The sequence below is a fragment of the Fusarium solani genome (assembly GCF_023522795.1).
Source record: "Fusarium solani strain SB1 chromosome Unknown bctg00000007, whole genome shotgun sequence".
Classification (NCBI taxonomy): Eukaryota; Fungi; Ascomycota; class Sordariomycetes; order Hypocreales; family Nectriaceae; genus Fusarium; species Fusarium solani.
The window spans coordinates 2,813,240-2,825,445 of NW_027072150.1; the positions used below are offsets into that span (position 1 = coordinate 2,813,240).

The following is a 12,206-nucleotide window of genomic DNA, read 5'->3' on the forward strand; positions in this document are numbered from 1 at the left end:
CCCGAATTGCCTTGCTGGCTCCTGCGCAAGGGCCAGTTTGAGCAAGTGGTCGATGACATCTACTATCTACGTGGCGCACGCAGGTCGCGACTATCCCGCAGAGGAAGAAGCTCATGTGATGTTGGAAACTATCCATAATGCTACGACCCAGGGACGAGGGAGTGCTCTTCAAGGAAACCAACGCGGTAGGCATACACCTATCCACGCTTGGAGTAAGTCGGAACTGATACTCTACCACCAGCGGCGCACCTGGGTTGGTATTTTGACCGCAGCTTCTACGTAACTCACAGGCGAAACTTTTCCTAGCAACTAGTAAGTCGAACCCTTCTCTCCATGCATGTTTCATTGCCATTGGACTGCATGACGTCTAACGTTTGCTCGCGCCCTAATAACACCGTCTTCCTCAGGTCGCTCAATGTCATGGATCCATTCACCGCCACAATAGTCAAACGTGCAGTCGTCCTAGCAGCGTGCATCTTTGTCATCGTGTTCGTTGAGCGCATCGGCAGAAGGCGCCTCTGTCTCATTGTCGGCTCCATGTGTGCTGCATGTCTGCTCATAATGGGAGGACTTGGCACCATCACGCCCCGCCAAGCCGGCACATCTAACGGCATTCTTGCCTTGACAATCGTCTTCACAGTTCTTTATATGGTCGGATTTGGATCTACGTACGTCCCCCTAGTCCAGGTCTTGTCATTAGTCAAGATGATGAGATACCTAGTATGCAAATGGTCAAATTCGAACTTCCCCATACGAGTCTCTGTGACAAGTCCATCATGATGCACTGGAGTGTCACCAACGTGTGCAGCTTTCGCACCGCTTTTACCCTGCCCTACTTACTACAGGCACCATACGCCAACCTGGGAGCCAGAGTTGCATTTGTCCATGAAAGTATCAACGCTGTCATTATTTTCTAGTATTCTTGAGCTAGCTACTGGGGCGCTCCAAGCAGTGATGGACAGCCTAATCAGCTGTTGTCGAGTTTGGGAACGGAACAAAGAGTGTTCTTCTTGTGCATTGCATCGGTCGAGGAAGGGTCGTTAACTAAGCGAGTTGTTTTCATCCTGTTCTCGTTGATTCAGTCAAGCAGGCTCTCCAAGACAATCAGGCAGTGCTTCTTTGTTCCAACAGGCCATCGGCTCAGGCTCGGCGGCAACGTGAGGAAACGGAGGTACCGGGGTGGTCCGGAAGCGAATCATACGTAGCCTAGCCAGCAGTGATGGCTTGAAGAGGACGGGGCTGGGAGCAGGGTGAGAGATGGAGTAACAAATGAAGAGGCGCAGAAAGTACCCTTCGTACTGTGCGTGTTTTTTGACATGTGTCGCGCCGCGTCATGTCGCGTTTATCGCGTCGTGCCGCGTCGCGTGTTGAACTAGGGTGTCACGGTACGGTTGGCTTGTTATGGCCGCTTGATTTTCTGAGGGCCACGTGACGGCAGGGTGTGGTTCTGTTCCGTCCTCTAACTTCACACTGTAGAGCCTGCCTCAATTGGCGGGGTTCTGGCTGTGGGGGTGAGAGCCGCTAACAGGACAGACTCAGGGGCCACCTTGAGCTAGGATGAAGCTATTCGCGACTCGCTTCATTCCACCCACAATCACACTCCATACGATAGTTTTTGCTCTATTAACCCGATCCCATTACTATCGCCTTTTTTGAGCAATGCCATCACGAGTCATTTATTCCTTCGTTTACAACCCTTGTTGCCATTGTGACAGCCGGTCTCTTTTAATTGCAAGTTCATACACTCCGTTTATACACAGTTCTATATATCACCCCTCGGTCTAGAGAAGTTACAACGAGCAGGTAGAATATTTAAATAGGTGATTGTGAGTTAGGTTTAGCTATGTGAAGCTCTTAGTTAGGTTTGGGTAGGTGACCGAAGCCGTGCCAGTCAGTTGATTTTACACCCGCTCAGGTTTGGTGACGAAACTTCCATAAGGAGCAATCTCGACTCCTTGAGCACTCAATTCTGATCATGTTGCATTTCAACGGACAGCCCCTGTCCTAAGTCTTCATGTATTGGTCACCAAGCCACGATATTCTCTCATCTGCGTCTAGAGATTGGCATCATTTATTTGTTCAAAACTGCCCTGGCCAACTCAAGGGTAGGGGCGGGGCCTGGAAGGCTGAGATGAGGCTGAGGCTTGACCGGTACGCGCGTGGCGCAGCAATGTCAGGAGATTACTAACCGCTAGATCAGATCACGTGCTGATAACATGCTGGGGTGAGTGCTTCAATGGTAGAGTAATGCCACTATTCAGAGAGGACCTTGTCTCGAAACCAAAGGAAGGGCCATGCAGAACAGGCAATGCGTCAACAGGGCAGAATAATTTTATGAGAATTCAGAGATCTAGCCAATAAAAACTAGCAAACTATCCAAAATAACCATGCAAATCGTCTTCTCACCTTAACTTTATCCCTCTTAAGACGCCGTTGCCTAAAAGGAATATTAATCATATGGTAATAGTTCGGAACAAGAATGAGACAAGGCCAGATACCAAGGAGAAAACGCCATATATGACGGACAGCTATTATTACACCGACCGACCATACAAAAGAGGATAATAAAGAGCCTTATTTTTCTATAAAGGGAAGCGGCACAAAGCCAGCTTTATCTCTCACCACACGGCCCACAAAAAGGGCTATGCTTATCCAATTAGAGAACGAGGCGCTACCTAACACCACCATCCCTCGCTCGTCCTCCTCCTCGTCCTCCACAAGCTCTGGCCTGACGCGCCTTTATTTGCTTACTCTTTATCATCCCCATGGCCAGGAGCTATAGGATCCATCAAGGCAGTCCTCATCTCTGCATTAAAATTCAGACCTAGGTGGTCATCCAAGGCGACGATATCTCGCTTTAGGTCAGCCATGACCGGGTCGTCCGATCGGATGTACTTGACACCCTGGGCATAGCCCCATATGTAGAGTTGATTCCCATGTGGCGCCGAAGCCCATTGATATGATTCGTGAGCTTCGGTGCTTCACAGTTGAACACACTGCCTCGATTCTTGGACTTTCGCCTCACTCTGCTTTTCATCGTCTTGGCGCTGAAGCTGTACCCCGCACCCCCCTTCGACATTGGCGAAAGACAGTTTCTGCTCTTCATTCCTTCGCGACAGTTCGTTGGCACAAGTAAAAGAAAAGCCATTTCATGATTCCCTGTTCGCAGAGATGGATTCAACGCTTTCATCCCTCTACGAACCACTGGACTCGTCCAGATCTGAGATTCGCGTGCTCAAGGTTCCACCCGAGAATGGCGAGAACTTTGAGCTGATCAAAGTGTCTCTTGATGAGGGACTGCCTTTTGTTGCCCTGTCGTACGTCTGGGGGGACATGAACGACAGGATACGCATCACGGTCCATGATCGAGCTGTTTCTGTCACCAAGAACCTCAAACTGGCCCTCACTCGGCTTCGCCATCAACTTGCAAGACCGGCTCCGGATCGACCTCACCAAAATTTCTACGTATGGGCGGATGCCATTTGTATTAACCAACAAGATCAAGCCGAGCGCGGCCATCAGGTCCAGCTCATGGCACGCATCTACACATCTGCGGACCATGTCGTGTCGTGGCTCGGCCCCAAGGATCACTCGCTTGCCTTCCAGGCTATCCATGCTCTTGCTTACACGATGAAGCGCAACAACCCTAAACAGGTCCCTCCCACCCAGACTACATTCCGTCCTGAGTGGCTGCGACACATTCCGAGACTCTGTCGACAGGATCCTGATAAAACCCGAACTCCTTTCCATAACGCTGCTTGGGAGGCCATTTCTGATCTCCTAAGCGATCAGTACTGGGATCGTGTGTGGATATTCCAGGAAGTCGCTCTGGCTTGCAGACTGAGACTGTTGAGCATGGGAGACAGCATCTTGGATTGGAACGATTTCGAGCTTGTATGGATGACCCTTACAAGATGGAAACAGGAAATCGCCGAAGCCAACACCGGAAAGCCTGACTTCTTGCACGATGGAATCTGGTCTGCTTTGACTAAGCAAAAGATTAGATGGGAGAGAATTCAAAACTTAACCCTGGCACGTATCGAAGTGGCCAAGACGAGAGCCTCACCGGCTGGACACCGGACCGCTCGCTGGGACCTTTCAACTATTGCAGCCGATCTCAAGGCCACAGACCATAGAGACTACATCTATGGTCTGCTGAGCGTCTCGGGTATCCCGATAGTCCCCGACTATAGGAGAACTCTGTCAGACCTCTACACTGATTATGCTTATCACTGGATGGGAGCTTCTCGCGCCGGGTTTGCTGGCCTTGACTTGAGCTCACTCGGCTTCTTGGTCGTTGCCGGCGTCGGCCACTTCGGATATTCCTCTGATTTCCCCACCTGGGCCCCTAACTATCCCCGAAACAATCAATACCAGGCTCCAATCGCTCGGATTTCTATCGGTGCTCCTCAACAAGACATTTTCCCCAACGATCCAAGCAAGATCCCTGTCCTGGCCAGGGAGACCAAGAGTCTGTGGGCTTGGGGACTTGAGATCGACTCTCTATTTTCTGTTTCTCCAGTCCTTAAGGAGTTCGATCAGAGGTTCTTCGCCTTCGCTACTAACTTCATGTCTCGTCACCGGCAGTACACGGAAGGAATTCCGCCGCTGCAGGCAATACTTCGACTATTAACCAGGGATTTCGATGGACCTGTAACCAAGTCCATGATTCTAAGTGGTTTTGGCTTGCTTGCAATCCTTGACGAGCTGGATATAGAGAAGCGGTATGATTTCCTTCGATATGCCGGCTTTGAGAATCGATTTGCCGAGCTTCTGTTCCCGGATACTGATTTGCCTAAACTCGGGTTTGAAGGTAACCTACTATCGACTTTTTCGAGACAGGGTAGCAAGATAGCGCGCTTAATAGCAGCGGACATTGTTTGGCAGTGGGATACTTGGGGGTTCATAGAGACGACAGGGGATATCTTGGCATAGCGCCCTCGGCGTCGGTGCCGGGAGACCGCCTCTGTGTTCTTCAGGGTTCGAATTTCCCAGTGGTGCTGCGCAAAGCAAAAGATGCACACTTCATCGTCGTGGGTACGGCACAAGTATTGGGCCTCATGAACGGAGAGTCGGCTAGTCTTGTCAGCCTGGGTAGGTATTCCCCCAAAGGTTTGAACTGCGATAGCATGGTGTTTTAGGTTGTCTTGTAATTCTCGAGATTAAGCCAGGAGTGAGCCGTTTCTGGACGGGAAAGGAGTTTGGAGGAAAATGGAAATTTAGTGGAATTTGTTATTGTGCAAATGTATATCGCTTGGTGTGTAAACTTCTTCCCGCCGTAATGGGCTGGTAGACAATGAGGCTTTTTCAGGGACTGAGGAACATCAACTTTTGTCAGACTTAGGCTTACAAAAGTCTCCATTTACCAGGCCAGTCTCTGACCTTTCCCCATGGAAACGGCATTAAAGGCCATTGGATGAGGGGTTTGACTGGACTTTTTAGTCTTTATTACATCTAAGATGGGTAACCCTAGGGGTTGATGGACGCTGGAGCTTTCTTTTAGAGCTTCCTCTAGGCTATGAGGACAAGGTTCTATCCTTAACTGGCCAATAATTCGTGCCTTGTAGGTAGATGCTTTACTAGATCAGCCAAGCAGTAGGCCCAGGGGGCCGAAAACAACTCCCAATACTGAGCTATCTCGTAACAATAAACTCCTGCTCAACCCGAATCTGCCCTTGGTGGACCGTCGATGTTCTGTCTCCTCGTTGCGCCTGTATCGTCACCAGCTCAATATCGCTCCTATTGCTCTTCTTTCCATCTGACCATGCGTCGTCCTCCGAGTCATTTCCCCGTCGCGTATTTCTATGTAGACCGCCATCAAACACTGGGACTGGGTCGTCGATAACCTCGAATCCCGACGTGGCTTGTGTTTTGCGAGTACTGGTGATGTGCCCTGTAGAACGGTTGCCGTAACCGTAGGATGCTTCGGCCGAGGAGCTCTTGAAACCATGTCGGAGGTACGGGCGTAATGAAGGAAGGCAGGCGATGATCAATGCCATGTTCTCGTCGAGGATGGACCAGATTTCTGCCCCACCTTTGTTAGTAACAATTCGGGTTATTAGGGAGGCCGAAACTCACGGATCAAGGTTAGAGGCTTGAACCCGCCGGATCCAAGATGAATGGTAAGAAACCTCGTCAGGCTGAATGCTATGTCGATGATCCCGAGACTAAAGATTGCGTATATTCCCACCATCGTCTTTCTCTTCACCTGCAGATTCTTGAGGATGAAAAAGGGCAGAATGATGACTGTTCAAGGGGTGAGTAGTTAGACTTTAGGAGGTATCTGCGCATCGTACTGGAAAGATTTGCTGTAAAGTGAAGTGACCATGCAATGTAGAAAATGGTGCCGATGATCTTGGGTTCGCAGACAACGGCTGGATTCGAGGCGAAAGACCTGGCAAGTCAGTTGAAGCCCGGAATGGAATAGGACATACCCCATACCAATTACCCTCGATCGGCCAGCAGAGGAACAGCTGCACAGACATGGAGACAAGATAACCAGAGACACAGTAGGCGATGGCAACATAGAGAGCCACACGCAACTTCTTCATGAACCTCGGGAACAGCTGTTGATATGTTGCCAGGAGCGCGAACTTGCAAAAGTACAGCGACGTGAAGAACGGGAACACGCTCGACCAGATCATCTACGTTGGCAAGTGTCAGCGAAGGCACTCCGAGAGACGTTCCGGATGTTACCCTGGTTATGAATTCCACCTCGGTGACGTCGACCTTCCAATTGATCAAAGTATAATCGATATCTGGGTGCAGCGCGCCTTTGACGGCGAAGATAATGACGAAAACGGCATGGGTGAAGGAGCTACACCACGCAATGAGTAGTAGGGCATCGCTGAGGAGGAGGGCTTGGTGCTGGATCTTGAGGCGGAGCCAGAGACGGGCGGCGATGAGGATGGCGGAGACGCAGAGGAGGATCCAGAAGCAGGCCTGAAGTTGGTCAATGTCAGTCAGTGATCGTCCACGGAGGGAGGATTGATCGACGCACGAGGACTCCAGCTGTTGATGGAGCTGCCATGGTTTCCGGATGATCAGTGGGCTTTGACGATCTCGCGTATCAGTGACAGCGCTGATCACCAAGTTACTGAACAAGACAAGAACGGAACGCAGATGAACAGAATTTTGTTTACTCTCAGGCAGAGAAATTCTACGAACCAAGCTGTACTGTTATCTACATAGTAATGCACGCGAGACCGGCCTCGCTGGCCAGCTGAAAGATCCTTCGGGACGACCTCTGAAATTTTCTCGCCCATCAATTACTCGAACCCAAGATTCGTTGTTGGCCCTAGCATGGAACTAATGCAGGGATCAGGACCGGGAATCCTGAATCTCATCCGGCCAAGGGTATCCCATGCCAGACTGTCGATCTTGACCGTAAAGGTACCTTCGCTTAAACGATGGATTCTTCGAGGTCTTGGATCCGTCCGGGGCTATGCAGAAGGTGGCAGGAGACGGTCTTAGCGACAAACCGTTGGTCCTTGTGCATCCGGAGACTGGGGAAGATACGATGTAACGAGGATTTGGATCCATGGCAGCTTGCGGCCTTTAAAGGTATAGCTTCAGGGCAACTGCATCATCTCGACGGTGAAGCTGGAGAGCAATCTGTGCCCGAGGGGAATACGGCGAGGGATCTGCTAACCGAGACTTGAAGGACAAGGACGGCAGCCTGTCAATAAAGTTCTTCCATCATTAAGCTTGCCGACTTGATGTGACTGATCACACGTTATCAATTGCTATAAACTTTATTTTATACCAGGATGTTGGATAAGCTGAACAGGAACCAAAGCCGAGCATGGAGGGAGGGGAAGCCGTAGCAGTTACGAGGCAGCTTCTTTTGTCGAAAAATCTCATGATAATCAGCAACAAAACGTGAGGTCTAGGTTAATGGCGCCGTACAGAGTTGGGAAAGTTATAAAAACGCACAAAATTTCCGTAATGAATGTAAAAAACAGTTCTGATTAAGCGTCCATGCGGATGATGCGGGCCTTGGGCCTTGGGGGCAAGGATTGGGCTCTAGACGACATCCCGAGAACCCGGTACATGCTGTGGCCTGGTAATGATGTTAGTTCTATCTAGTCTATTTAGGCTATTAAATCCTCGGTGCCAAGATACTCCTGCATCTCGGCTCCATCACACAACCCCCTATCATTTAACACTGCACAATCGACCATTCTGCGTAGGGAGTCCCTTGATCTGCCCCTCCACGTTCCAATCCTCGCTACCGACGCCAACCTGAGCGTAGAACAGGCCCCGGGGATCGTACTTTTGCTTAATCTGGTACAGACGCGCATACTTGCTACCGTAGAAAGACTTCTGGAAGTCTGGCTCTGTAACATCGCCTTCACTCGCGTACGCACCCGAGTCGGGTGCCGCGTCGCGCCAAGGCTGCATCCACACCTCGGTCAGCTCCCTGCTCAGCTCAGCGATACGCTGTAGTGGGGTGTCGGCTGCCCACGTCACCCACGAGATGACAAACATGGCTGCGTCGCGCCAGGCTGGGTTCACGGCGTTGTCAGGGTGAGGGCCAGGGCCGCCTGTAATACCAAAGCCGATGAGTGTGCCGCCACGATCCGAGAGCCCCTTGAGAGCTTCAAAGGTGGCATTGAATTTGGCAGGGTCTTGAAGGTTCTCGTCTGGGAAGAGGCGCGAAGCCATCTTGTTACCGTAGGAGCCGACGGGCTCGACAGGAAAGCCAGTAGACCAAGCAGAGAGGAAACTCGAGTGCTGAGACCAATTTGGCTCGACCTTGATGCCCAGGGAAGCCCATTTCTTGAACAACGGTGCAGTGAGCTCCTCAGCCTCCGAGACGGTCATGTTGGGTGCGAACCAGGGTGACATGACAAAGGTAGCCTTGCGAGGTCCTGCCGGCCAGACGAACCAGTACTGATAGTTACCGTGAGCGTTGAAGACCGGGATCATCTCCCAGTACGCACGCAGAGCCTCCCAGAAACCTCGTACGTGATGGTCTCACCGTCGATGCCGAAGGCGAAGCTGGCGACAGATGTGACGGAGAGTTTGGGGTGTGCTTTGACAGTCCACGAAGTTACGACGCCAAAGGTACTGCCACCACCACCGCGTAGGGCCCAGAAGAGATCGGTGTTCTGCTTCGAGTCCGCCGTGACGAATCGGCCATCGGCTGTGACTACTTCGACGCTGAGAACTTGGTCGGCGGCGAGGCCGTACAAAGGTGACAGTGGAGAGTGACCGCCGCCCGAGATGTAGCCTCCTGCGAAGCCAACTGTCTTGCCTTCGCCTCCGACAACGGTAACGCCATATTTGTCGGCTGCTTCGTAGAGCTCCTGGCCAATAACGCCGGCGCCGACTCTCATGGCGGGCCCAGAGTAGGAGCCGCTCTTGTAGTTGGAGTAGAATTTGACGCTCTTGAGTTTGTTCGTCCAGATGGAAAGGGAGCCTGAGCCGAGTGATCGTCCAATAAAGTCATGGCCTGTATTCTTTACCACGAGGCGGATGTTCAAGGTGCGAGCAAAGTTGACGGCGAGCTGGATCTGGGCAACGTTGGTGGCCTTGACCACGTATTCTGGATAGCCTCCCAGCGTGCAGTCGTCGGTGTAGTTACCAGAGGGGAGACAGGTAAGTCCCTGGTAAAGGGGACTCATGGCCGACGTGGGGTCAGCGATGCTATCCAAGTCAGCGTGTTGGTCTTGCACGGGATAGGGGAGAGACGTACTGCATCATGGAATCAGTCCACTTTGAGTTGATGGCCTCGCACTTGGCGGTATCCTGATTTCCAAAGTCGTCATAGCATGGAGAAGCCAGAGGCGTCGTCTTGATCAGAGCTCCTCCGACAAGAAGGTCAAAGACCTGCCAGGCGATCTTGTGCGGCCAGAAGAGATCGCCAGGGTACGTCTTGCACCGCCCAAGAGACCGACGCTGGACAGATGAGGCCTCATCGTAGTAAAAGTACGAGATGTTTGTCAGGCCAAGATCAGTCAGATTGAAGAGGACATCGTCGGTCAATTGCTTGGTCTCTTCTGGGAGAAGATCACCTTGGACCTGCTCAATGGCTGGAGCAACATTATCTTCTGTAGCATCTAGCGGGATGTTAGTTGGGTCGTGCTAGCTATACACGCATTTTACGTACCGACTTCAACGCCATCTACAAATATGGTCTGGCCTGTGACCGAGTGAACCAAGGCCAGAGAGGCGAGAAGAAGAGCATGCAACTTGGCCATTCTTTCCAACACGACCGCGAGCAAGATGTGAAAGGTCGACGATGTGCAACAATCAACCACAAAAGTATACAGATTCCCGTTACTTATAGTCTTCTCTAACCAAGAGACCAGTCTACTTGAGCCGCAGGGCACCAGCTTGGGATCCTCATTGTGGTGTGGTGGAGCCCTCGCGTGGAATTGCGCCCTGAAGGCCCCAGCCTGGCAAGGCACCCATGCACGAGAAATAAGCCCTCAGGGGAGGCGGCTGTATTGCCTGATTTAGGCATTTAATCTGCCCAAAGGAATAAAAATTCACTCGCCGTGTTTAACGACATTGGGCTCTAGTGCCAGCTTGCCTGGATCACCGTATTCCTGCTCTTATGGCTGATTGTCTTTTTAGGGGATTCCCTTGGCATGGACAGTCTCTCTTCCATGCAGGGCAATGGTAGTTGGTACATAAAATTAGCTGGCTAAGCGATGGACCATTCTCGTCATGTTTGAGTGCCTAGTAAACATTTGTAACATAAGGTTGTCTGTTCGTACTGCCCTCTCTCCAAGCGGCTGGTTATGCTCATTCACGCTGTTAGACTTGAATAATTGGCGAAGGGTAGATTTCATCGTTTGCATGCGGCTGTATTTCTTACCAAAATGCCGAACATGGCCGAAGTGACTGGAGGGTTAGTGGCGATGACGGTGCCTATGATGACACTGAAGGCTCTGATATGGCCAGACGTTGCTTTTCTTCCGCCCATTAATACGGCATTAATACCTTTAGGGCTCAGGGAGTGTTATACAGAGGTTTCAACAAGACCTTTTACTACCCCAGCCAAAAGAATAAGATATCTCGAAGCAGGCATCGATCTCCCTGGGTCTTTTCCATGGCTATGTCGGGAATCCATATCTGTATTCTTTATGTCGGGATCCCCTTATACCGAGACGTCGTAAGAGGTGATTATTTGCGACAAGGAAAAACATATGTTTCAGCGACAGAGGGCATGGCTAGTTCTGCATGGTCTTTTCTTGTGTTGTCCCAAGGCCTGAAGTCAAGGACATTGTCGATTCAACAGCTAATTGAACACTCAAAATCCGGGGGTTACGCCGTCAAGTTCCATGGCTTTCGGTATCTTAAGTAGATCAAGCTAACCATCTATTTCATTTGAGGTAGGGCATTGGTTCAGGGAGAGGCGACGCTGAGCAATGTCATCATGCCCGCAGCCTACGACATTGACGACACATTATGCACACGACCATAAAGGCTCATTCCCCTTCAAGTTTGCGTAGAACTCTCGGTTCCCCTAGAGCCTTCAGATCCTTCTCTATGGCAATTGTCAAGTTGAAAAGCACCCTCAGATCTTTCTTGAGAGTGCGACAGCCTTTGCCCTGGAGATGCTCTTGGGAATCGGAGGCTTGCTTCACCTCGTCTTCCACGGCGCCGTGCCAGTTTGCGGCATCATAGTTACGATCCACCATCTTCCTGGTGGGTATTTCACGGAGGGAAAGAGGATCTATAGGCAGACTCCAAATTCTATAGGGAAGATTGCTAAAATGGCCAAGCTCTAACGTGGCTAGGTCTCTTCTTGGACTGTCGCGGTAGTGGCGACGTCTTCAACGCAATCAATCTCTACCTTCTCCTCGCACAATCATTGTAAAAACTGGCCAATTTACCGGTCAGGTGTTAGTTGGGCGACACGTCGTCTGTTATCACTCGAGACCCATCCATTGGGCTAAAAGGATTATTATTGTCTTCAATGACAAGTCCGCGAGAAACCGTCAGCCACAGCAAAAAAAAGAATGCGGATGATGCTGCAGCGAATCCCAGTTCTTTCAACCCAGTTTCTCGATTGTCCATTACTGCCACCTGGTACGCCATAACCCCGCCTCGAGGTGGCTGAGAAGGCAGAGGCAACATGTCTGCCTTGTCTCACACCGGGCGAACCATCTGGCTTGCGTAATGCGCCGTCGCGAACAACATGCTTCAGCGTAAAACCACTCAGCGAACCAATTACGGCATCTATATATATG

General features: G+C 51.0%; 3 protein-coding genes across 3 annotated transcripts; 1 reads left to right on the forward strand and 2 right to left on the reverse strand.

Moving 5' to 3' along the window:
- Positions 1-3,171: 3,171 nt before the first annotated feature.
- MRS44_011840 (uncharacterized protein) lies at positions 3,172-4,935 on the forward strand (the record flags this gene model as incomplete). Its single annotated transcript, XM_046277895.2, has 1 exon — positions 3,172-4,935. The coding sequence occupies one exon, from the start codon at positions 3,172-3,174 to the stop codon at positions 4,933-4,935; it is 1,764 nt and encodes a 587-aa protein (XP_046124677.2).
- Positions 4,936-5,633: 698 nt separating this feature from the next.
- MRS44_011841 (uncharacterized protein) lies at positions 5,634-7,030 on the reverse strand (the record flags this gene model as incomplete). Its single annotated transcript, XM_046282917.2, has 6 exons — positions 5,634-6,025; positions 6,079-6,246; positions 6,297-6,394; positions 6,442-6,644; positions 6,697-6,942; positions 7,001-7,030. 6 exons carry the CDS (start codon positions 7,028-7,030, stop codon positions 5,634-5,636), a joined length of 1,137 nt encoding a protein of 378 aa, XP_046124676.1.
- A 1,127-nt stretch (positions 7,031-8,157) lies between these two features.
- MRS44_011842 (uncharacterized protein) lies at positions 8,158-10,205 on the reverse strand (the record flags this gene model as incomplete). Its single annotated transcript, XM_065619884.1, has 4 exons — positions 8,158-8,895; positions 8,946-9,651; positions 9,701-10,064; positions 10,115-10,205. The coding sequence occupies 4 exons, from the start codon at positions 10,203-10,205 to the stop codon at positions 8,158-8,160; spliced, it is 1,899 nt and encodes a 632-aa protein (XP_065475956.1).
- Positions 10,206-12,206: the final 2,001 nt, after the last annotated feature.